The 26,354-nt window shown below is 42.8% G+C and overlaps 1 protein-coding gene across 4 annotated transcripts; it reads right to left on the minus strand.

Moving 5' to 3' along the window:
- Window positions 1-25,483, minus strand: LOC126272655 (gamma-glutamylcyclotransferase-like). Of its 4 annotated transcripts, none has more exons than XM_049975659.1 (4): window positions 25,306-25,483; window positions 23,165-23,286; window positions 22,961-23,094; window positions 1-821 (listed from the first exon to the last, which is right to left on the minus strand). In XM_049975659.1, exons 1-4 carry the CDS (start codon window positions 25,400-25,402, stop codon window positions 524-526), a joined length of 651 nt encoding a protein of 216 aa, XP_049831616.1. In that variant the 5' UTR covers window positions 25,403-25,483; the 3' UTR covers window positions 1-523. The 4 variants fall into 4 exon arrangements, with proteins under 4 accessions (XP_049831616.1, XP_049831615.1, XP_049831619.1 ...); XM_049975658.1 differs by lacking the exon at window positions 25,306-25,483 and adding an exon at window positions 23,565-23,703; XM_049975662.1 differs by lacking the exon at window positions 25,306-25,483 and adding an exon at window positions 23,514-23,608.
- Window positions 25,484-26,354: the final 871 nt, after the last annotated feature.

Genomic DNA, 26,354 nt, shown 5'->3' on the forward strand with positions numbered 1-26,354 from the left:
TCTTTTTATTGTCATATTTAGACATCCTTTTTTTAAATTCTCTCTCCAATTACATGTAGTCACACTTCAAACTGGCTTTAACAAAACCACTTAAGTTTCCATCACTACCGAAGTTCATAACAGATAAGAAGTTTTTAAATTTACACATTCAAGTACCTCACACCTGAAATTTGTGTGATAGTTGTTCATGGGGTTAGTCACAAGAAGTTCAGCTAATGTGATTCCTAAGTTTTTTCAGTGACCTCTATTCTGTATGCAATAGAACAAGTTCCTCTATGGCAAAAAGGCTTGCTTTCATCCACATGTTGCATAACTCTCTTCAAAACAAAACAAAGTATAATACATGTACACAGTATTTAAATACAGAGCATCTTAAATAATTTTTATTGACAAAACCTAATAACAGTTAAAACTATTTTGACCGTTTCAGTATCTTACCCTTGGCATTACGTTAAATGTAAAGTCGTGTGTGTGTGTGTGTGTGTGTGTGTGTGTGTGTGTGTGTGTGTCACATACACCACACTTATGAACTTGATACCAGAGAAGACAATATTGTGCTGTTGTCACCTTTGTAGCTATTGTGAGATATTTTTTCTAATTGCTCTATATATTCATTTGGGAGACCTGTTTCTCGTGCTCCTTGTATTATCACACTCAGGTAAAGTTCAGAGGGAAGTCGGTCTTCTGGAATAGGCTGCCCTGGTTTTAGCTCTGTTGGAGTGTTACATAGTTGATAGCAGCGGCACAGCAGTTTCTTCCCATCTGGTTTCTCAACTTCAACCTCAAACGGAAAGTAAATGTCTGATGAAACACCTTCTTGTCTGCAAAATAAGATACCCAATCTAGAAAGCTGAATTCAAACTTGCATCTTATTTTGTATTAACACCAGTAATAACACCAATTACAGGTTGCAATACAGGATACCTCATCAAAATTTGTGTGTGTATTTATTTCACTGTAACTTCTAGTAAAAGCAGCAGTCTTGCACATACCAAGTAATGGCCATTTTATTTTGCTTAGTTTGCAGACATAAGAATGTCACAACCAAGTCAAAATGATAGCACGTATCTTTTTATCTGCAGGTTAAAGTGTTCACGCAATAGATTTCTCAGCAAAATAGACTGTGTCAGTTCTGCGCAAGACAGAAGAAAAAACCTTATTTATGGGCAAGTTTAACAGAAGTATCACTGAGAAGCAGTGACTAATAAAAAAATGTTTTTTCAAGAATTTGCAGAAGTGTTCCAAAAGCTAATAAATAATGGCAAAGAAAATATATACACTTGATGTACAGAAGGAAATTACCTCTGTCGATAAACTTCAAACTTTTAGGAGCACTATTACCAAAGGAGATTGAGGTTTGCCGACAACATTGTAATTCTGTCAGAGACAGCAAAGGACCTGAAAGAGCAGTTGAATGGAATGAACAGTGTCTTGAAAGGAGGGTATAAGATGAACATCAACAAATGCAAAATGAGGCCAACGAAATGTAGTCAAATTAAACTAGGTGAAGCTGATAGAGTTACATTAAAAAATGAGACACTTAAAGTAGTAGATAAGTTTTGCTATTTGGGGAGCAAAATAATATGATGGTCAAAGCAGAGAATACAAAATGTAGGCTATCAATGGCACAGAAAGTGTTTCTAAAAAAGATAATTCTCTTAACATCAAGTATAAATGTAAGTGTCAGGAAGTCGTTTCTGAAAGTATTTGTATGGAATGTAGCCATGTATGGAAGTGAAACATGGACAATAAATAGTTTAGACAAGAAGAGAATAGAAGCTTTCGAAATGTGGTGCTACAGAAGAATTCTGAAGATTAGATGGGCAGATCATGTAACTTATGAGGAGGTACTGAACAGGATTGGGGAGAAGAGGAATTTGTGGCACAACCTGACTAGAAGAAGGGATCGGTTGATAGGACACAATCTGAGGCATCAAGGGTTCGCCAATTTAGTACTGGAAAAAAGTGTGGAGAGTAAAAATCATAGAGGGAGAGTTATTCAGAGATGAAAAGGCTTCCACAGGATAGAATAGCATGGAGAGCTGTATCAAACTGTCTCTGGACTGACGACGACAACAAGATCTATTGCAGGACACTTAACATTACCAAAAGACAACAGTCTAGGTCTTGAAACGGGTATTTAATGTGTCCGGAAGCTTCATTATAGTGTACACACTGCACAGCTATCGTTCAAAATCTAGGTTAAAACCATGAGTCGCAGTGTAAGAATGATGCAGGCAAAGATTAACAATTGTCTTTAGCAGCACTAATTCAAGCTCTGTAGCGCCGATAAGGTGCTGCTATCGTAGAAATGCATGGACTGAAACTTGGAAGAAATCTAATAGTAAAGAATGTCGAACATGTAAATTTAGTTTCAGGGATGACAAACAAGATTCATTATGCTTTAAATTTAATGATGGCAGTGCAAATCAAAGCGTATTCAAGGCCTGATTTGAGTGCATTTTTCAAGAAAAGTGTCTTATTTGGCCACCTTCCCTTCCCATGTATACTTTTGCCTATGTCAGTTTTTGCTACTAACTGATGTGCACTGTATACAAATCTTGCACCTGGATACCCTTGGTGGCCCCAAGAAACCACAACTAACTGTGATACATCCTGAATAGAAATCTTCCGTGCCCCTAGCATCCTTCTTAGCTTGGTGCCCCAAGCAGTGACTTGGGTCACTTGGACCTTAAACTGGCCCTTAGTATATTCTGCAGTAAAATTGTGCAGCATTGATTATCATGATTTTGATAATCTCCTTACAAGGGACTATCCCCCTATCATAGAACAACTTTAAACACACAACCATGGGGATGTAGCCATGAAAAATCTTCTTCCATAGCTTGTATTACACCTTTATTGGAATAGGCTGCTCCAACACTGCCCCATTGAGCAAGGGTGCCCAAAGGCACCCATCAATAAACCTGCAGGTAGGCACACACAGGGTAGGCAACCTGCCAGGTAGTCTTACTGCACAGTTTTAGGTGAATATAGCTATAACAATGACTTTTTGAAATTCCTATTACCCCTTTGTTGGAAAGAACAATTCTTATTTGTTGGAAAAGATGGATTGCCCTAGTACCTAGCTTACAGTAAGATGCTTAATACAATGCGGACAGACAATAGTCAAGATCACTACGTGAATCTGATGGAACCTGGTCCTACTCCAAATCCCATGCCACTTTCCTAGACGTTGACCTCCATCTGTCCAATGGCCAGCTGCACACATCCGTCCACATCAAACCCACCAACAAGCAACAGTACCTCCATTATGAGAGTTGCCACCCATTCCATATCAAACGGTCCCTTCCCTACAGCCTAGGCCTTCGTGGCAAACGAATCTGCTCCAGTCCTGAATCCCTCGACCATTACACCAACAACCTGAAAACAGCTTTCGCATCCCGCAACTACCCTCCCAACCTGGTACAGAAGCAGATAACCAGAGCCACTTCCTCATCCCCTCAAACCCAGAACCTCTCACAGAAGAACCCCAAAAGTGCCCCACTTGTGACAGAATACTTCCCGGGACTGGATCAGACCTTGAATGTGGCTCTCCAGCAGGGACACGACTTCCTAAAATCCTGCCCCGAAATGAGATCCATCCTTCATGAAATCCTCCCCACTCCACCAAGAGTGTCTTTCCGCCGTCCACCTAACCTTCGTAACCTCTTGGTTCATCCCTATGAAATCGCCAAACCACCTTCCCTACCCTCTGTCTCCTATCCTTGCAACCGCCCCCGGTGTAAAACCTGTCCTATGCACCCTCCCACCACCACCTACTCCAGTCCTGTAACCCGGAAGGTGTACACGATCAAAGGGAGAGCCACATGTGAAAACACCCACGTGATTTACCAACTGACCTGCCTGCACTGTGACGCTTTCTATGTGGGAATGACCAGCAACAAACTGTCCATTCGCATGAATGGACACAGGCAGACAGTGTTTGTTGGTAATGAGGATCACCCTGTGGCTAAACATGCCTTGATGCACGGCCAGCACATCTTGGCACAGTGTTACACTGTCCGAGTTATCTGGATACTTCCCACCAACACCAACCTATCCGAACTCCGGGGATGGGAACTCGCCCTTCAGTATATCCTCTCTTCTCGATATCCGCCAGGCCTCAACCTCCGCTAATTTCAAGTTGCCGCTGCTCATACCTCACCTGTCTTTCAACAACTTCTTTGCCTCTGTACTTCCGCCTCGACTGACATCTCTGCCCTTACTCTTTGCCTTTAAATATGTCTGCGTGTGTCTGTGTATGTGTATGTGTATGTGTGTGTGTGTGTGTGTGTGTGTGTGTGTGTGTGTGTGTGTGTGTGTGTGTGTGTGTGTGCGCGAGTGTACACCTGTCCTTTTTTTTCCCCTAAGGGAAGTCTTTCCGCTCCCGGGATTGGAATGACTCCTTACCCTCTCCCTTAAAACCCACATCCTTTCATTTTTCCCTCTCCTTCCCTCTTTCCTGACGAAGCAACTGCCAGTTGCGAAAGCTCGTAATTCTGTGTGTGTGTTTGTGTGTTTTGTTCATGTACCTGTCTGCCGGCGCTTTCCCGCTTGGTAAGTCTTGGAATATTTATTTATTTATTCATCTACAGAACAATACACATTATATGGATGTCATCAATACTTCACACATTGCTACTTATATATAGTCCTACAACACAACACAACACTAATACTTAGGCTGACTAATGATTTGCCCCTTTATTCTGATGCGTGCCACATTTTGTGTAGTGCTTTCTTTCAAGATCAGCTATGCTAAGATAGAAAGCACTTTAAGTGGACCACCACTCGGTATGCAGTTTATAGACACAAAATGCATAAACATCAGTAAACATCAAAATTATTCTACTATATCGTGTTCATCACAAGAAAAAACCTTATGTAAACATTATACCATGTATTCTTCCGCATTTGCTTGAGTCTCACTGGATTTCATTTTGTGTGGGCAGAAGCCAAGCTATATTCAGTACAGTCAAGTACAATCATAAGGATACATTTTATGCTGTGTTACAGGCATACAGACTGAGCGATAATGCAGAAAACTAAACAGCTTCACCAGCGCATTTAACTTTGACAGCAATGGCTAACCAGGGTCCAAATAACCTGCAATGATGTGAACAGTTGTAGTTCAAATGTAAAAGGAGACAAGCAGAGAAACTATACAGCTTCAAATGTCATTTAATTTTTAAAGAGACTGGAATAATATTTGGCAAAACTCCATGACTACTGCACCAGAAAGCATAAAATGCTCTTGTTCTCACCTAACATAGTATTCTAATTACAAACCAACAGTGATGAAAATTCCTAACTTAAACATAGGGTAATTTTTCTGAGCAAACTATATGCGATGCAAAAGCATACTGCAGGGATTTATTTCACTGTATTGTTGAATGCTAGTGCCACTGAAGGTATTCATTCAGTCAGTCCTCTGGTAATCTCTTAGCTCCTTCCTTATCCACAACCGAGATATACATTTCAGTTCTGGAATTGTCATCTGCTACATTAATAACCGAGTCGACGACCAACAGAATTCACGAAGCCACCCGTTCTACACTCAGCCAGCACTCGGCAGTGATATGTGAAAAAGCTGTGTGCATTAGTTCCAGTATGTCTGGCGGCTTAAGATGATTGTTATTTCTCATGACCCATCCCTTAACTTGGTTCCAGATGTGTTGGGTTCATATAGCAATGGTACAGTGGCAAATGTAAAAATGCAGCAGTTGTATCGTGTACTTGAAGCTGTGAAAATTATTCTTTTTCATGTTTCGATGGCACTTATCACTCTGGTTCATGTGAGACTACATCTGCTGTATAAAACAACTGACATAGACCAAAATAAAGAGTATTTGGTTTTTCATTTTTGTCGTAAAAATTAAATTATGTTTTCTTAATTTAAACAACCTCACATAACACACTTTCATAAGATATCAATTATTACAGATTTATATTTGAAATGGAAACAGGCATTTCGCATGCAATATGCAATTAGAAACAAGAAGACCTGCATTTTTCATAAAATCTGAAAGAGTGATCCATGATCTGCATCAGATTCCACTATACATTCGGCGTGTATTTGTACCTCACCTGTATCAAATATAGTCCTGAGGAAAACTTCAAGATGATTTTTTTTCTGTAAAGTTAGGAAAAAATGTTACGAACAACCTGTTTCTCAGCATATTCCACACACGTGTTTCACTATGGAGCAGGAAGCACACTCAACAATTTTTAAATAAACAGTACAGAGACTGACTGTAGACATTTTTGAAATAATAGCTACATAGCTAAAGCGTGATTAAGAAAAACATTTATGGGTGTTAATGTCACATTGAAGATGGTGTAATTAGATGAATGACTATCACTAACTTCACTTAACAAAGGTTTATTCAATACTTGCAAATACAAGAGCATGGTGCGAACTGCCTCCAGCCAGAACACATACGGTGTATACACACCTGGAAATGGAAAAAAGAACACATTGACACCGGTGTGTCAGACCCACCATACTTGCACCGGACACTGCGAGAGGGCTGTACAAGCAATGATCACACGCACGGCACAGCGGACACACCAGGAACCGCGGTGTTGGCCGTCGAATGGCGCTAGCTGCTCAGCATTTGTGCACCGCCGCCGTCAGTGTCAGCCAGTTTGCCGTGGCATACGGAGCTCCATCGCAGTCTTTAACACTGGTAGCATGCCGCGACAGCGTGGACGTGAACCGTATGTGCAGTTGACGGACTTTGAGCGAGGGCGTATAGTGGGCATGCGGGAGGCCGGGTGGACGTACCGCCGAATTGCTCAACACGTGGGGCGTGAGGTCTCCACAGTACATCGATGTTGTCGCCAGTGGTCGGCGGAAGGTGCACGTGCCCGTCGACCTGGGACCGGACCGCAGTGACGCACGGATGCACGCCAAGACCGTCGGATCCTACGCAGTGCCGTAGGGGACCGCACCGCCAATTCCCAGCAAATTAGGGACACTGTTGTTCCTGGGGTATCGGAGAGGACCATTCGCAACCGTCTCCATGAAGCTGGGCTACGGTCCCGCACACCGTTAGGCCGTCTTCTGCTCACGCCCCAACATCGTGCAGCCCGCCTCCAGTGGTGTCGTGACAGGCGTGAATGGAGGGACGAATGGAGACGTGTCGTCTTCAGCGATGAGAGTCGCTTCTGCCTTGGTGCCAATGATGGTCGTACGCGTGTTTGGCGCCATGCAGGTGAGCGCCACAATCAGGACTGCATACGACCGAGGCACACAGGGCCAACACCCGGCATCATGGTGTGGGGAGCGATCTCCTACACTGGCTGTACACCTCTGGTGATCGTCGAGGGGACACTGAATAGTGCACGGTACATCCAAACCGTCATCGAACCCATCGTTCTACCATTCCTAGACCGGCAGGGGAACTTGCTGTTCCAACAGGACAATGCACGTCCGCATGTATCCCGTGCCACCCAACGTGCTCTAGAAGGTGTAAGTCAACTACCCTGGCCAGCAAGATCTCCGGATCTGTCCCCCATTGAGCATGTTTGGTACTGGATGAAGCGTCTCACGCGGTCTGCACGTCCAGCACGAACACTGGTCCAACTGAGGCGCCAGGTGGAAATGGCATGGCAAGCCGTTCCACAGGACTACATCCAGCATCTCTACGATCGTCTCCATGGGAGAATAGCAGCCTGCATTGCTGCGAAAGGTGGATATACACTGTACTAGTGCCGACATTGTGCATGCTCTGTTAACTGTGTCTATGTGCCTGTGGTTCTGTCAGTGTGATCATGTAATGTATCTGACCCCAGGAATGTGTCAATAAAGTTTCCCCTTCCTGGGACAATGAATTCACGGTGTTCTTATTTCAATTTCCAGGAGTGTATATACAGTTACAGAACATTCTACTAAAATGATTCTTGATGTTTGTGGACACTTCTAGAATGTCCTCGAAAGGAATATACAAATTAAAATTTTACAGCTGAGTTTTGAACTCGTGACCCTTCATGCAATAGTCTAGTATCATAATTGCTACACCACAGTGACGGTGCTACTCAGCTTCTTCTGTGACAATACATTGGAATATCTATACATAAGTAGGACCTAATTCCAAGAGTGTAACAACACTAGTGTGTGTGCTACATCTTCTGACTAATCATCATGTTTGTGCTTGTTTACATCATGTTTATTCTTACGATGAACAATACTCAGTGCTTTCATCTCCATTCATTTGTGGCAGTTTGTTCAATTACATTATGCCACCATTCCATTTTGAACATCCGTTGAATGGCTTTGGTGTGTCAAGCACATGTCTCTAGAGAAGTGTGTGTATAGAGGGAAACATTCCACGTGGGAAAAATATATCTAAAAACAAAGATGATGTAACTTACCATACAAAAGCGTTGGTATGTGATAGACACACACAAACAAACACAAACACAAAATTCAAGCTTTCGCAACTACTGAGGAGGCAGCTCTGGGGCCCACTTCGCTGACGTGGTTTTTCCGAACGTGTTCTTCCCTGTCGAATGGTTAGCCAGAAACATTTGCCACCACACAGTGGCAGTTCATGGGCTGAGCATGTCATATGCCTCAACCTGCCAATGAGTTGCATTAACCAACCAGATTTGCATCAGCATATTACCTTTTGTCAACGTCGGGTCAGTTCAGCTTGTATGAAATGGAACTCAAATGTATTGTATTTATGGCTTAATAGGAACTTGCTGGGTGTCAGCAGCATTCTGTTACAAGTATTGGTTGGTTGGTTTGTGGGATTGAAGGGACCAGACTACTATGGCCATCGGTCCCTTTTTCCACAAACTTGAAGCACCTTCAAAGAATAAAAACAAATAATGGAGATGACAAGAGACGGCACAGGACAAGAAATATACAGAGACTAGACAAAAGGAATTAAAATCCCACCAAGTGTGACAGTGGTTGGCCGACCATAGAAATAAAAAAGGAAAAGCCAACCACCAAGAAATGCACTAAAAACCCCAGTCTAAAATTGGCCAGACTCAACACAAAAATAGGACAAACACTTCGATCAAGCAATAAGAACCTCCTGCACAAATAAAACTCAAAACTTAATCTGCCATCACAACGTCAACTGATAAAAGTGCAGGAAGCGTATTAGGCAGTGCAAACGTCTGCCTGAATGGAGTTAAAAGCTGGCAGTCCAACAAGATGTGGACCACCGTCAAAGCTGACTGGCAGCAACATAAAGGTGGGTCCTCACGGCACACTAAATAGCTGTGTGTCATCCAGGTGTGGCCAATATGCAGCCAGCAGAGGACAACAAAGTCCTGGCAAGAGACACGCAAGGAGGAGTGCCACGCACCAGTAGCCTCTTTGATGGCCCGAAGTTTGTTGGGTTAAGGAAGGATGTGTCATTCTTCACCCCAGCTGCGAAGTACTTTCTGCTGCAAAACTGACCTGAGGCAACTCTCCAAGGCTTGTGCACCGACAGCCTGTATGGCCAGCGTGTCAACGTTTTCATTTCCCGGGATGCCGACATGACCCAGGGTCCACACAAAGACCACAGAGCAGCCGCAATGGGCAAGAGTATGGGGGGACTCCTGGATAGGCATCACCAGACAAGAGCAAGGAAAACACTGGTCAATAGCTCGTAAACCGCTCAGGTAGTCACTACATGTAACGAAGGTCTCAACTGAGCAGGATCGGATATACTCAAGGGCGCGAGAGATGGCGACCAGCTCGGCAGTGAAAACACTGCAGCCAGCCGGCAATGAGGGTTGTTCATAATGATTCCCTAGAGTAAGAGCATAACCGAAACGACCAGCAACCATCGAACCATCAGCATAGACAACGTCAGAGCATTGAAACGTGGTAAGGATTGAAAGAAAGCAGTGCCTTCAGGCCCTGTGCCAAATCGAGCCAAAGGCGTGGGCGGGGCACACACCACAGGGGTATACGCAGAGGTGCCCAGAAAAGGGGTGGAAGAGAGAAAACCTCAAGCCCAGGGAGAAGAGCTCTGATGTGAACCACAATTTTACACCCTGCCGCCATTCCGGAAGGTGGACGACCAACTGAGGGAACACGAGACAATAATTGGGATGCCCGGGCACGCTACAAACGAGTGTAGCATAAGCGGCCAGTAATCATTGGCACCAGAACTGCAATGGAGGGACACCTGCCTCCACAAGTATGCTGTTAACAGGGCTTGTCTGCAAAGCTTGAGTGGCGAGTCTGATCCCACTGTGAAGGATGGGTCCAGTTACTGCAATGCGGAAGGGGATGCCGAATCGTAATCCAGGTTCCCATAATCTGGACAGGACTGAACTAATGCCTGGTAGAAGGTTAGACCGATCGGCACCCCAGCTTGTGTGACTCAAGCAATGAAAACATTAAGGTGCCACCAGCATATATGTTTAAGCTGCCAACTATGAGGGAGCCAAGTCAACCGGGTGTCATAACCAATCCCAAAAACCGATGTTTCTCCACCACAGCAAGAGGTTCAACACCAAGAAAAAGCCATGGCTCAGGGTGAACAGCGCGTCGCCGGCAGAAACGCATAACGCAGGTCTTGGCAGTCAAAAACTGGAAGTCATGCGCTACAGCCCAAGACAGCGCCTTGTGCATAACGCCCTGCAGCTGCCTTTCAGCAGCTGCAATGACAGTGGAGCTTAAGTATAGGCAGAAGTCGTCAGCGTACAAGGAAGCTGAGACGGATGTTCCCACTACTGCAGCGAGCCCATTGATTGCAATTAAAAAGAGGCAGACACTTAAGACAATTCCTTGTGGTACCGCATTCGCCTGAACTCAGGAGGAACTATGGGAGGCCGCAACTTGCACACAGAAGGAACGAAGCAACAGCAAATTTTGTATGAAAATCGGGAGCAGACCCTGAAGACCCCAACCATGAAGCATAGAGGAGATGTGATGTCACCATGTCGTATCATATGCCTTCCGCATGTTGAAAAAGACGGTGACCAGATGCTGATGGCAGGCAAAGGCCATACAGATGGCAGACTCTAGGCACACCAGATTACCCGCGGCAGAGCGGTCCTTACGGAACACACCCTGAGACTGAGCCAGAAGGCCTAGAGACTCAAGCAGTCAACTCAACCTCCGGCTCACCATGCGTTCAAGTAACTGGCAAAGAACATTGGTGAGGCTAATGGGGCAGTAGTAGCTGTCCACCTCCAGCCTACCATTGCAACGGGAACTCACTCTCAAGCCAGATACGGTTGAATAGGTCTAGGAGGCGTCGCTGGCAGTCCACCGAGAGGTGGATGCGATCTGGCCTGAGAGCCATATCAGTGCGGGCGGCTAGAGCACTTTGGAATTCCCACTCACTGAACAGAGCAATGTACGATTCAGGGTGGTGCGTGTGAAATGAAAGGCTCCAACGTTCCAACCGCTCTTTCAGGGAGCGGAAGACCAGTGGGTAATTCGCAGAAGCGGAACTCTGAACAAAATGCTCCACTAAGCGATTTTCAATTGTGTCAGAGTCAGTACAGACTGCTCCATTCACTGGAAGCGCAGGTACGCTGACGGGGATCCGACAGCCATAGAGTCACCTAATCTTGGCCCAAACCTGCAATGGTGAGGTACGAATGCCAATGGTGGAGACATAGCTTTCCCACCACTCCTCCTTGCGTTGGCAAATGAGGTGGCGGGCTCTAACACGGAGCCATTTAAAGGAGGTGTGCCAATGAGGGATGCCGCCTGTGATGCTGGAGTGCCCGCCTGCAATCTTTAATTGCCTCAGCGATCTCGGGCGACCAACAAGGCAAAGTCCTCCGCCGAAGGGACCCAGAAGAACAGGGAATGGCAGATTCTGCGGCAGTAGCGATGCCGGTGGTGACCGAGTGAACCACTGCATCAATGGCATCGTTGGTAAGAGGCTCAATAGTGGCAATGGAGGTGAACAAGTCCCAGTCAGCCTTATTCATAGCACATCTGCAGGGGTGCCCAGAAGACTGACACTGTGGCAGTGACAGAAAGATCGGAAAGTGGTCACTATCACACAAGTCATCATGCACGCTGCATTGGACAGATGGTAATAGGCTAGGGATGCAGATTGAAAGGTCAATGGCTGAGTACATGCCATGCGCCACACTGAAATGTATGAAGGCACCAGTATTTGAGAAATACCGAGCTATGACAATACTTGTTCAACGATGCTGCCTCGTCCTGTTGCCACTGATCCACCCTACAGAGGGTTATGGGCATTGAAGTTCAGTAACAAAAAGGGTGGCGGCAGTTGGTCTATCAGTGCAACCAGGACATGCTGCGGGACATCACCATCCAGTGGAAGATAGAGACTGCATACAGTTACACCCTGAGGTATCCACCAAAACAGCAACAGCCTCTAAAGGTGTTTGTTGAGAGACAGACTCGCTGTAAAGAGAGTGAATGACGTAGATGTAGACACCACCACATACCCTCTCATAAGCTGCCCGGTTCCTATAACAACCCCAATAACCACGGAGGGCGGGAGTTCGCATCACTGGAAACCAAGTTTCCTGAAGAGCAATGCAGTGGAAAAGGTGAAGACGGAGAAGTTGTCGCAGCTCAGCAAGATGGTGGAAAAAATCGCTGCAGTTTCAGTGGAGGATGACAATGTCCATGGTCGAGAAAGGCGTGAAGGGATGGAGGAGGCCGATTACGCTGCTGGGTCACCTGCTGCCACTGACTGCGTACCAACGGGAGCAACATCCATCATGTCTGATGGACCAGCGAGATCTAGGTCCTCAGCGAACACCAGAATCTCCACCGCGTCCTCAGATGCAGAGCTTGTAGGTAGCGGTGGAGTGGGTGCCACTGCAATTTCCTTGGTCTTAGGGGCTCTTTGATTTCTATTTCTCACACTGTTCCTTTCGTTGCCCTTGCTGGGAGGGCTTCTTTGATTCAGTCTCTGGGACTGAAGAGGACCGCGAAGCCCTACAACCAGCTACCTGGGGCTTCTTCAGCCCCTGGTGGGGGTCTGGTTTGCCACTGGTAGGAATCTGGGAAGGGAGTGACCCAAGGGATCCCTTCCGAATGTGAGAAGTGGGGACTGGTGTCCCCAATGGTTGAGCAGGTGCTGCTCCCGAGGTAGCTGGTGCGGGAGCAACAGGAAGAGAAGTGCTCCCCCACCATCAAGGGGGCAGGTGTGGTCCTTCGGCTTGAGAGCTGACTGTATGAGGTGCGATGGATGGAGCTGTAACAGGAGTGACAGTGGCGGCATAAGATGACATCATGCGCACATAGTGAAGCCGTTCAAATTTCCGTTTAGCCTCGGTGTAGGTCAGTCGGTCTAGGTTCTTGTATTCCATTATTTTCCATTCCTTCTGTAGAATCTTACAGTCCAGCAAGCAAGGGGGATGGTGCTCTCCACAGTTGACAGTTAACACAGATGAGAGGCGGGGTACATGGAGTATTGCCATAGGATGGACAACCACAATCGCAACATATGAGGCTGGAAGCACAGCGGGAAGACATATGGCCGAACTTCCAACACTTGAAGGACCGCATGGGGGAGGGATATATGGCTTTACATCACAGCGGTAGACAGTCACCTTCACCTTCTCGGGTAATGTGTCACCCTTGAAGACCAAGATGAAGGCACCGGTGGCAACCTAATTATCTCTCAGCCTCAGTGGACACGCCGGATGAAATGAACACCTCGTCGCTCTAAGTTGACTGTTAAAGAAGGTCCCTGTGGAAGATAATGCCCTGCACCATATTTAAGCTTTTATGGGGCATGATAGTAACTGAAACATCCCCCAGCTTCTTACAAGCAAGTAATGCCCGTGACTAGGCAGAGGATGCTGTTTTTATCAAGACTGACCCGGACCGCATTTTTGATAAGCCCTCCACCTTCCCGAACTAGTCCTCTAAATGCTCTATGAAGAACTGAGGCTTCATGGACAAAAAGGATTCCTTCCCATCATCCCTCGTCCAGACTAGATACCTGGGCGAATACGTCTCGCTGTCATTCATAGCCTATCATTCCTCCCATGGTGTGACCAGGGAGGGGAGTGGTTTGGTGTCATACGTGTTTGCATTAAAGTGAGCCCTCTAACACTTAGAGACTGCTGGTGGTTAGCCACCAGCAAGAGAAGACGTGCCACGCTTCATTGCGTGTCGTCCACCCTGATGCCACCTACACCAACCAAGGGCCATCCCCACAGGTGCCACCCAGCCACAGCAAGGGCCACCTGGCAGGATGGCCATTGTGGGAGTCCTGATGCCTCAGGGAGAGAGAGGTATCTACTCATTGACGTACGTGGGGAGTTAATGCCGCAGGTATCAGTAGAGCAATCCCCGTGTTGTCAGGGAGCTACAACCAGCTACCGTGCTGGATATTAGGTGGCAAGTGGTCCATGGTCGACGTCAGCACAGAAAGCGACACTGCAGAGTGCATGGCGGAAATCACACCCAGGAATGTATCCTCATCCAAGAGATGGAGAGCGAGTGGGACTGCAATGCAACGACAAATAAGCTGGCTAAAGGTCTCAATGCAATAATTACCATTGTCATGCCTGCCAGAAGATATGGCAGAGAATCCGAGAAAATTCTGGTCGTATGTAACATCATTAAGCTGGTCTAAGGCTTCCATTCAGTTTCTTGCTGACCAGTCTCGTGTGGCAGTTGGAGATAGTAAAACAAAAGATGAAGTTTTAAATTTCATGTTCAAGAAATTGTTCACACAGGAGAATCGTACAGACATACCATCATTTGGCCATCAGACAGACTCCCATACGGACAACAAAGTAATAAGTATCCCTGGTGTTGAGAAGAAACTGAAAGAGTTGAAATCAAGGAGGACACAAGGTCCAGATGGAATCCGAATTCAGTTTTTCATAAGAGTACTCAACAGCATTAGCCTCCTACCTAGTTCGCATTTATCACGAATCTCCAACATGAACAGTCCAAAGTGACTGGAAAAATGCTCAGGTGACCCTGTATATAAGAAGGGCAAAAGAATAGACCCTCAAAATTACAGGCAACATGCAAAACTTAGCTTGCCCTTTTTTCACTCGATATACTGTAAGCTATGGATGAAGGTCAACAGGCAAATTCCATACTTCTAGACTTCTGGAAAGCGTCTGACACAATGCCCCATTGCAGGTTGTTAAAGAAACTTCAAGCATACGGTTTAGGTTCATAGATATGTGATAGGCTCTAACAAGTTATAGAACCCAATATGTTGTCTGACGAACATTTGCTGTCGGGAAGTGTAATAAGACTGCTATTACTTTCTATACATGTAAATGATCTGGAGGAGAGGGTGGGCAACAATCTGCAGCTCTTTGCTGATGATACTGTGGTATACAGGAAGGTGTCGAGGTCGAGTGACTCTAAGAGTATAAAACATGACTTGGGCAAAATTTCTAGTTGGTGTGATGAATGGCAGCTGCCTCTAAATGAAGAAAAATGTAAGTTAATGCAAATGCATAGGAAAAACAAACCCATAATATTTACACACAGTATTAGTAGTGTCCTGCTTGAAACAGTCACACCATTTAAATATCTGGGTATAGCGCTGCAAAGTGAAAGGAAATGGAATGAGCATATGTGGAAAGCAAATGGTCAACTTCGGTTTAAAGGGAGAATTTTATGATAGGAAAGGAGACTGCATAGATGACACTAGTGCTACTCATTGTTGAGTACTGTTTGAGTGTTTGGAATCCCAAGAGATCAGATTAAAGGAAGACAATGAAGTCCAGAAACAGACTGCTACATTAGTTACCAGTAGGTTTGAACAACACATCAGTGTTACGGAGATTCTTTGGGCACTCTAGTACCTGTACAGAAGAGGACATTCTTTTCAAGGAAAACTATTAAGAAAATTTAGAGAACCAGCATTTGAAGCTGACTGCAGAATAATATCAGTCGTTTTTCCCTTGCTTTATTTGCAAGTGGAAGAGGAAAGGATACTACTGGTGGTGGTACTGGGTACCATCCGCAAACAATGCCTTGTGGAATATGTTTGTATATGTAGATGTAAACTATGAGAAATGCAAGCAGGGTCCACTATGGAATCCACCGAGTTAGGTGAACTAAATTAAGTATAAGCTTTTGTCACATGCTGAATAGTTCAATTTATATTGTGACAAAAATGGCAGTGTTACTGTTAATAAACTGAGTGTTAATAAACTGAGATACAGAATTGCTGATCATTACTTACCATCAGAAGGAAAACCATATAGTACTGGCCACAGACAAATAAAAGTGACACCTTAGCCTTGCTTTTTGGAACTGTTACTTTCTTTCTTGGGGGAGGAAAGAGAATTTGGAGCAGTTTAAAAAGATAGGATAGCATGTAGCCATATTTACAAAATAAGTGTAAAAGGACATTCCACATATCTACAATTTATCATGCACAACAATCCATGGAACATGAAACTAACTCAGACTCCAAGATGAGGGAGAATGGCTAAATCTGTAGTGAGGATGAAACAGATGAAGCCTTAGTACTGCCAGCATAAGCATGTACTACCTGGTAGACAGCATACAAAATACAGCCAAAATCTCAATTGAATAAGTGTGTCATGTGTGAGATTCGAGGTCATTTAGATGGACAACTTATACTGGCGGTTTCAAATGTGAGTAAAGTAAAATTATCACAAACACTCTCTGCATTTGGCACAGCAGACTGACTGCTGTTAAACATGAGGATATACAATAAACTTCCAGCCTACACTTGACTGTAGGTTACAGCTATCGTTCTACACAATGTATGCCTTTGATAACACATTAACAAATGTTACAATGTAAGGTGACTAAGCAATTCCATGTATTCTAACAGTACAGCACTAAAATGGGTTTAGATGGTGTTTGGTTTATGGGGCACTCAACTGCGCACTCCATCAGTGCTCGTACAAAGTCCCAATTTTTACACAGTCAAATCTAGCCACTGTCATGAATGATGATGATGAAATGATGAGGACAACACAAACACCCAGTCCCCAACCCACTGGGAATCAAACTCGGGACCCTATGATGCAGAGGCAGCAAAGCTAGCCACTAGACCACAAGCTGCAGACTAAAAACAAAATGAGTTTAGGTTGCTGGTATGCTCTTTTAGAAGGCCATTAAAAACCACATCCCATGAGGGGTTGCTTGTCCCCCATCGGACGCCTCCCCAGGTGGCGGATAGGGGAATGCTCACCAGATATGGTGGGCCCCGGAGAAATAAAATACCCGGGCTGGACCAAAATCAGTGAAGAGCATTCGAACGGCAGAAGAGGTGGAGGGCATCTCTACGGGGCAGGCAGAGCTCGGAGCCTGGGAAAGGCAATCTGCTTACGAAATGGTAATCCAAAATATTACTCAGCAAACTTGGAAGCTGTGAGGTGGCAGCCCCATCACCAAGCTCAACCTGAGCAGCGTTCTTAACGCGGCCAGGGGATTCTTTACCTACCAGCTCACATCAATGATTTGCCTCGGATAATGGATTCAAAGGAAACAGGCATAGGCTATGGAACAGGAATTTACGAGATAGAAACAAGAAACATTGCTTCACATTTGAGACGTGGAATGTTCATAGTCTGAACTAAAAACATAGAAGACAGATATTGTAGCTCTACAAGAAGTTACATGGCCTGGAGGAGGGATACACACGGAGGATAATTGTGTCATTTTTTATGGGGGAGATGAAAAACACCATGAATTTGATACTGGTTTTACTGTTAATCAGGTTAAGGAATTCCATCCCATTAACAAAAGAATGTCTTACATAACAATCAAACACCAGTGGTATGATAGAACATTTATGAATGTCCATGCACCAACTGAAGATTTAACTGAGGATGAGAAAGATGAGTACTATGAAGAATTAGAGAGAGTAGTCAAAAGTATTCCAACAAGAAATATGAGAATTATCTCAGGGGATTTTAGTGGAAAAATAGGTAAAGAGGATATGTTCATCCCCACAACAGGAAAACATAGCAAGCACTCAACCACAAATTAAAATTGATCAACTTTGCACTGTCAAAGAATATGAGAATTTGCTTAAAGATGTTCCTTCACAAAGATATACACAAAGGTACATGGTGCTCTCCACGTGGCAAAACAGTAAATCATATTGACCATGTTATGACATATCAACATTTCACTTCATTTATAAGAGACATCAGAACGTACAGAGAAGCTGAAATTCGCTCAGATCATTTCCTAGTGGTAGGAAAGATGAAAATCAAGGTGATTTTGAACCAACAACCAAAATCCACACCAAAACCTAATTTAGACATCAAACAACTGAAGGAACTGTCTGTTAAAGAAGCCCATGTGATGGAAATAAATAACTGATTTACAGCATTGCAAGAAGCTGAGGAGGAAAATAGTGTCAAGAAAGCTTGGGAAATAATAAAAGACTGTAGTAACAAATGCAGCAGAAAAAACAATTGGCAAGCAAAAGAAAACGAAGAAACAGAAATGGTTCAAAAAAAGTGTCAGAGCAGTAGAAAGGAGGAAAGAAGCCAGGATGATGTGGCTGCATAATAGAGAGAAACAGCAAGAGTTCTACGAACAGAGAAAAGGAAATATCTAACTGGAGTCCTAGAATCTATGGAAGTGGAAAGCAGGAATGGAAACTCAAAGAAGTTGTTTCAGTATACAATGAAAAGCAAGAGATGTTATCAAAGTGAAAACCTATTCATAAAAGATAAAAATCAAAATATGCTAATACAACTGGAAGGTATCCTAGAGAGGTGGAAAGAGTATTTCTCAGAAATGTTAAATTGCACTGATCCGCAATTTAAATAGTAGTGTTTCAACCAAAATTTACATGAATTATTTTACTTAAACCTTAATCTATGAAGTAAAATAAGAAACATGCATTATGGTACTAATAGTGCCAAACCACACACATTTTAGAAAATACATATTTGCATGTAATGTAACAAAAATAAGTATTTCAATAAATACCTTTTATAAAAAAAAAATGATAGTTCATAGTTCTTCTGATCTCCATAACTTACATCAAATTGCAGCCTTCTATTATTGCTATTAAATGGTTTGCAGCAAAATGTAATTACGTAATGCGAGTGACTGTATTAACATTAGTTATACTCCTTGGGAGAGTTCCATCACAAATTTTGGTAAGAAAATAACATAAAACAATTATTTTCTTTGCTCAGCTGGCAAAATATCATCTATGGTAAAATAAGGCAGAAACAATGGCGAGGAGAACTATAAAAGGTAACATGAAAAACATCATGCAAATACAGGAAGGGGAAAGAAGAAAGAGATGTTGAAGTGCTATGAAAAAGAAACAAGAATAATAGCAGAAAAAGAAGAAAGAACGGATACAGTAGTTTGTTGCAAAATGTTGATGCTTAAAAAAGGGAAATCTGAACAAAGGCAAATGTTATTTCCTTTAAAGAATGCAAGCCACAGCCCGTGTAGAGAAAAAAAAAAAACCTACAAAATTCACCATGAAATAAAGTGTCCTGTTAAGAAACTTAAAGTTTTATTGGAGATGTTTCGCTCACTGGTAGTAAGGAAAAAGAATTCACCGCTACTTCCAATGAACTAGTTGGCACTTGTCAAAATCAACTAGTTGGCACTTGCCTCAGTTGTTAGAGGGGTTTATTCAAGAGATGATGGAGATCACTAAGCACCAAGCCTGAAGGATATGAAAACTATTTGAAATACAGACTGTCCATGAAAGAAACTGCAAATCACACATTTTTATTCTTCTTTGAGTGACACACGTTCTTTTCGGGGTCGACAGAAGCGTCCGATCCCACGCGTCAGCTTTGACCCGTGACGTAAGGGTGTTGTCGTGTGTGACGTCATGACGGCGCGTAGTTTGGCTTGTGGGTGTAGCGTGTTTGCAGATGTCGTCGTGTTGTGGTTTGTTGTGCTCTCTGTTGGTATGTTCAGGGTTTTCGTTTGTGTGGTGTAATGGGCTCAGTTTGCTTTTGCTCGTTATCCAGAATTGTTCGAGTGTCGACTGTGTTTGTAGTGGAATTCGTTTCAGTGAGTTAACGATTTTAGAGTTGTTCGCTGTACATCGTGTGGTAATTTTAGTCAAATTAATCAGTTATTGTTTTTGTTCAGGAATGGATATGACGGATAACATTAACAGTGCGCATGTCAAGGGAAGTGATCGATCCAAATGTGTGGCTGTGTATGTTGATATTGGTATCAGGAGAAGTTTTTGAGCTATATAGGCCAACAGAAGTGTCACATTCTAGATGATATTGTGTTTAGTGGTATTTGGGGAGTTTTGTGATGTCAGTTTTTTTTTGTCATTTTGTGTGGTTTTGTATGGGGGTGGATGTCTAAATTTCTTTATATTTATTAAAAACACACACGTCTGCTTATGTCTGTACGTGTGTGTGTGTGTGTGTGTGTGTGTGTGTGTGTGTGTGTGTGTGTGTGTACACCTGTCCTTTTTTTCCCCCCTAAGGGAAGTCTTTCCGCTCCCGGGATTGGAATGACTCCTTACACTCTCCCTTAAAACCCACATCCTTTCGTCTTTCCCTTTCCTTCCTGAAGAAGCAACCATCGGTTGTGAAAGCTAGTAATTCTGTGTGTGTGTTTTGTTCATTGAGCCTGTCTGCCGGCGCTTTCCCGCTTGGTAAGTCTTGGAATCTTTGTTTTTAATATATTTTTCCCATGTGGAAGTTTCTTTCTATTTTATTTACATCATCATTAATTTGTTTATATTTAGTTTGCCCCCACCTAAAAACACTCCATTTCCCGCACTTGTCTCGTTAGTGTCATTAGGCTTTTTGTGGAAAGTGAAAGTGTGTGTGACAGAGAGAGAGAGAGAGAGTGTGTGTGAGTGTGTGTGTGTTTTAGATTTTCGATGTATTTTTGTCCTCATAATGTGTACGTACCGACTTTGTATGTGCCATATTGGAATTGTGGTTTATGGTCGTTTCTGCCATATTTGTACATCATGGGTCAAAGGAGACGGGCGGGATCAGACACTTCCGTATTTCCTCTTTTTGTTTCTGAATATGGCATGATTGTTAGCAAGTGAAGATTTGCTGAACTTAAGACCTAAACATGTGGTTTTGAGTTCTGAAGTACCACATAACATCCATTTATGTAAACGCCACGAAAATTTTATTTAGGTTGCAAACACTTTAAGCAAAGTTTTCAAGCACTTCCTGCATACTAAACCTCCTATTTAAACACAATCGAATGTGAGCCACCTAAAGAAGACTGTTGCACTATGACGTTCAGTGACTCAAGATAGTAGTTTGGTGGAGATGTATTATTAATGATGCTCACACTTCTAACCTCAATTGTTCCTGGCAAATATGGGAGCAAGGAGTCCACCTCACCAGAGTGCAACGAGAAGATATTGCAGTTGAACTGGCACAATGTACAATTTCTTTGCTGCCATTTTTACTGGAGCACTTTTTTCTGAAAAGAAAGTTTGCAAAACTGTGCAACAAAGAAAGAGCAATAATGTCATCTTCACTGCTAAGTCTAATTTGCGAATTTTTCTAAAAATTGTACTGGCTCTGTACAGGAGGAAATAGGGTTTTCACTGTATGCAAGCACAAGTCTGTTTACATCATGAGTCTGGTACTCTAATAAACACAATTTCATACTAACAGTCTCAGATCAAGAACACTTTGATTGCTTACTCTGATAGTTTGCTTGGAGAAATTTCATCTAAAGTCAGTGAAATGTATATTCAGTCAGATAGACCCAGATCATGGTTCAAGAATAGATATATTGAAGCTAGTCTAAAAGTAATTTGAAGGAAGTAATGTGGAATTATTTTGCCACTTCACATGGGAGAGGTCCTGTAAACAGACCTTGAAGTGAAGAGACAAATTAGAGCTCATACCTCAGCAAGAAATTGTCAGCTTTTTTATGAAAAACAATTTGCAAAAGTAGCTAACAAAATATAACCTGTAAAAGTGAGGGAAATATATGAAACAGGTATAGAAAAAAGAAACTGTTTTTAAAGACAAGTACCTAAAGACATATCAAAAATACAGGTCACCTTTCTTAAAAATGAATTGAAGACTTATCCCTTGTCAAAGCATAGTGATAAGACAAAAGATTTAGCAATCAGAAAGGATACATTTCATAAAAACTGTTACTAGTAGCAAATATACCATTATGAAGCTACATGGAAGGCATACTGTGTATTGTTATGCAGCAATCTGTCAGCCTTCGGTTGGTGACCAAGTGGAATTGAAGGGAAGGTGGGAGAGAGTAAATCTCACTTCAGTGTGAATGATGGGGGCACATTTTGAAACAGTGGCCAAATTAAGTATGTCCTTTCAGATCTTTAACTAGAATGGATGAGCAATAGAATATACTACAACCTTGATGTCTAAGTTCATGCCATTTAATATGGTTTCTGCTCAGGCAAATGGCAGAAATATTAGCTATACTGTCTCTTCTCTTTGTTACTTTTCTTATATTGGTTGTAAAGGTATATACTGTAATGGCTGTATTTCTCTCATTTCTCTTTATTATGCAATGAGAGTGACAGGACTACAATGTCAGTGGCATATTAAACAATTCTTTCTGTGTTCAGGGTAACTGTGGAAAACAATACTGTCAACTTATTCAAGAGCAGAAACATTTGATCACATTTAAAAAGAGATTTCCTATGTTTTCTGTAATATGAGTGACAGTTTTGTTTTTAACAGTCTTCACTATGTGGTACAAGCAAACTATACAAAATACAAACTAAAACAAAAGAAATGTTATCAGTAATAAGATTATTTCACTCGAGCGTAACATTTGAAACTTAAGTTCATTCATATAAAAAAATATGAAAGCTGTCAACCTATAATGTGAGTAACTGCAGAATGACCCTGTCGTCTTGGGTGATCAACTGAGTGGTGGCATCATCTTGTCAGGTGTGTGTGTGTTTTCCACGTTACAGATCTTAGAAGACTTACCGGTGGAAAAAATTTCTATAGGTAAGTAAGATCCTAAACAGAGTGTAAGAACCTGCAGTTACAATAAGATTAACGTCTGCCTACATAATTGTCCAAGTACCCTTTGATGGTACAAAAATTTGATTACCTGTCCAAGTTGTCCATATCGGATTTGTCCATTTGCCATACAGCTCCCCATACATGTTTTCCTTGGTGAGGAACAACCGTGGCAGCAGCACCTTTCCAGCGTCGAGACCAGTATCCGAAATCAAGCCGATAATCCTGTAGGAGTCGGGCGGTTATTAACTATCGAGATTATCACTGTTTACATGGTGGTGCTTGTACCACTTACCGCAAGTTTGGCCTTAGAAATTCTAACAGCAGTTGGGTTATTTATATGTATTCTCTTCGCCAACAGGTTACTGCCATAAGCAAAGTATAGAAATTTATCTTCAAGGTAATCCTTTGTGTCATCTGTAACAATAACAATATCACAAGAAACAGCCATGCCAACGAAATGATCGCTAACGTATACTGTGCACCTTATCATCCATGCATCATTCGCTCACAATTCCTAGATAACGTTTCATGTCGGATGATTTTCAGCATGTTTATATATCATAACGAATGGAAGCAGCATATGTCTCTTGCAAATTATCCAAAGAAGCATAACAAAGAATAACTTTCTCGGTGCTTCTTACGCATTTTTCACCTATAGCACCACCTGCTACAGAAATTAGTTTACTAATTACTTTTTTCCTCCCATTTCACTGCCTGCAAAGATAATGCATCGAACATACTACAGATAACCAATATTAACGGGGTAGCTTCGAATTCTCTTTGGTTAGACGTTGATGATGTTTGGTTTGTGGGGCGTTCATCAGCGCCCATTCAATGTCCCAATTTTTTCACACTACAGTTTTTTTTTTTTCCACTGTGCGATATAGCCAGTATAATGAATGATGAGGATGAAATGATGAGGACAACACAAACATCCAGTCCCTGGGCAGAGAAAATACCCAATTCGGCCGGGAATCGTACTCGCTACCCCGTGATCCCAGAGGTAGCAACGCTAGCCACTAGACCACGAGCTGCGGACTCTATGGTTAGGTGTAGCGTACTTTACATTCTCTACGTTTACATGCGACTTATCTTCCGAAAACGTTTTTCGCTCTCGTTTTTACATATTAAGGATCCCACTTAAAAATGACAGCATGGAAAACAGCTGTTATAGTTTTTTATTTCATCAGCACAAACGCTGTATCTCTTCAATAACAGCTTCAGTCTAATATTACTACTTTTACTTCATTGTACAAAAAGCTACACCGTCCATGTTAGCCGGATTTTTTTTTTTTAAATAATACGAAACCTGGCAGCCCAAGTCACGTTTGAAAACCAGTTTTGTTTACATGGGAACGAAAATCGATTGCGAAATTTGAAAACCGGCAACTAGAAGCGGATTTCCGGAATAGATTTCGAAGTGTTTACAAGATCACCCGGAAGAGGTATTAGGAAACCTGTTCATGAAATCCGGTTTTGGGAACCCCATGTGAACAGGGTGATTACAGAATTTATTCTTTAATACAGTTTTGAGTAACCTTACCGTATGGGTAACAGCATTAAATGAAAATCATCACCATTAAGTAATAACTACAATCCACATGGTCCTCGGACAAATGGCGCCCAGAAATGTCACTATCAGATTTTTTACACTTCCCCAAGAAAGACAAACATACCGCTCTTCCAACATATCGCACCTCAATTGGCTCCATTGTTTTCGTGTACTTCTTGTGGTCTCTCCGTGCGCACCGGATTTACTACCATCGATGAGACGTTTTAATCATTGTTGTTTGAGAAAACAGTCTTTCACACTTGATTAATGGTCAATACGCAGCTCTTATTCTTCCTACGCCAAACTCAGATCTGATCATATTATATGTCCGCTAGGGTGAGTTACCGATCATTACAAGCCCCAGGATTTAGAGTAAAGTCGAAAACAGGAGTGAATTTTAATACTTGGTGCCTGTGTTATTTTTTGGCGGCGGATATCCATAATTCTGACAACATTAAGATAAATGCCTGCCCATGAAACAGTGTCTAGATTGCTGCAATCGAAAACAATCTTTTATATGGCGAGGTAAAAGGGAAACTACAAATATAGGCTACATTTACAAGCAATAAGGGGAAAACTTTATATCTGCATGAAGACTGGGTTATTTACATCTCGTGCCTCGGTAATCTGTGTAAAATATTTGCTTTGACCTGCTATGAAAGCAGTTTTCGTGGCACCTTCGATATGAGAAAAATACGAAGTAAGATCCAGAATATTATTGAACTGGTAACGGAATTAACGAAACCTGACAAATGGCTTTCGTAAACACTAGCAGTTTCAATGAATCCCTGTTCAAGCTGTACGACAACTGTGCAGTTTCAAATATAACAATAATAACGTGTAACATAATTATCTATTGTAGCACAATTATAGGTACTTACTTCTGTCAGCAGTAGTATTAACATCAGCTGTTGTTACTTGGCACGCCACAAAGACACCAGTCACTGCTAAGACCACTGCAACGAGGCGGCAGAGCATGCTGCAGGTTTGGTACCTCCGCTAAGACTGCTTAACTCCCGCCAATATAAAGCGGCACAGACCTTGACTAGACAGCGACTAGCGATATGGCTGACGATTTACAGTGTGTCCTCCACGATGCGCGCAACAAGACGAAAACGAAATCCGACAATCGTGGTTTCCAAGCCACGTTGGCTGCTTGTAGACTTTAGCAACTGCCCCACTAAACGCAAAAAAAGCTTTTAGTAAAGCACAAACTAGAAAACAGAAAATCGTCAACGGTGCGTTGCATCAAATTCAGACTTCAGATAACAGTCTTACCGAATTCACGCAATTTATGATGGAACAAAGTTTATGTTACATTTAAATTTTCTTAATTTGTCCTGAATGTGGATTAAGGTATTAGTTTTTCCTCGGAAGTCTGAGGTCCAGCAGCATCCAATACACGTTCACTGTCTCATATTAGCGTAGGCGCGAAACACTGGCTGTAATATTGAACAGATACTTTTGCGCAAGTGTTGACCTTTGCACAATACTTGAGATCCAAGACTTATCTGATGCAGCTCGCCAAGCAAGTTTATCCTGTCGGAGCCTCTTTATCTCCGAATAAATTCTGCAATTGTTGCCCCCCCCCCCCTCCCCCCCTTCTAGCACTTCCTCGAGTATCAAAGTGACAGTTCCTTGATGTTTATGTACTTAGATACCGAAATTTATACATAGCTCAAGAGCGCACCCATCTTTTTTCGTTGATTCGGAACTGAATTTATACATTTGTGTTTTTGATGGGGCGGGATGCGATTTCGGCCTGCCCCTGGCTGCGTATACTTATGACTCGTTCAGTGTAAAGCTAACTAAGCGCTAATTCGGGCGCGTATAGCACATGTGAAGTGACACGGCATATAGCGCGACGCGCCCTTTCCACACGTGCCGTGCAGGTCCAGCGCATATTGAGACACGTAGACATTCTTCGCGC

The sequence above is a fragment of the Schistocerca gregaria genome, chromosome 5 (genome assembly GCF_023897955.1).
Source record: "Schistocerca gregaria isolate iqSchGreg1 chromosome 5, iqSchGreg1.2, whole genome shotgun sequence".
NCBI classification, from domain to species: Eukaryota; Metazoa; Arthropoda; class Insecta; order Orthoptera; family Acrididae; genus Schistocerca; species Schistocerca gregaria.

Coding starts and splice junctions, on each gene's coding strand:
- LOC126272655 (XM_049975658.1), bottom strand. CDS start 23,703: ATGGGCGCTGATGAACGCCCCACAAACCAAACATCATCAACGTCTAAC. Junction 23,287..23,564: donor AGTGAAATGGGAGGAAAAAA/GTAATTAGTAAA, acceptor TTATTGTTACAG/ATGACACAAAGGATTACCTT. Junction 822..22,960: donor GATATGGACAACTTGGACAG/GTAATCAAATTT, acceptor CTTATTTTGCAG/ACAAGAAGGTGTTTCATCAG.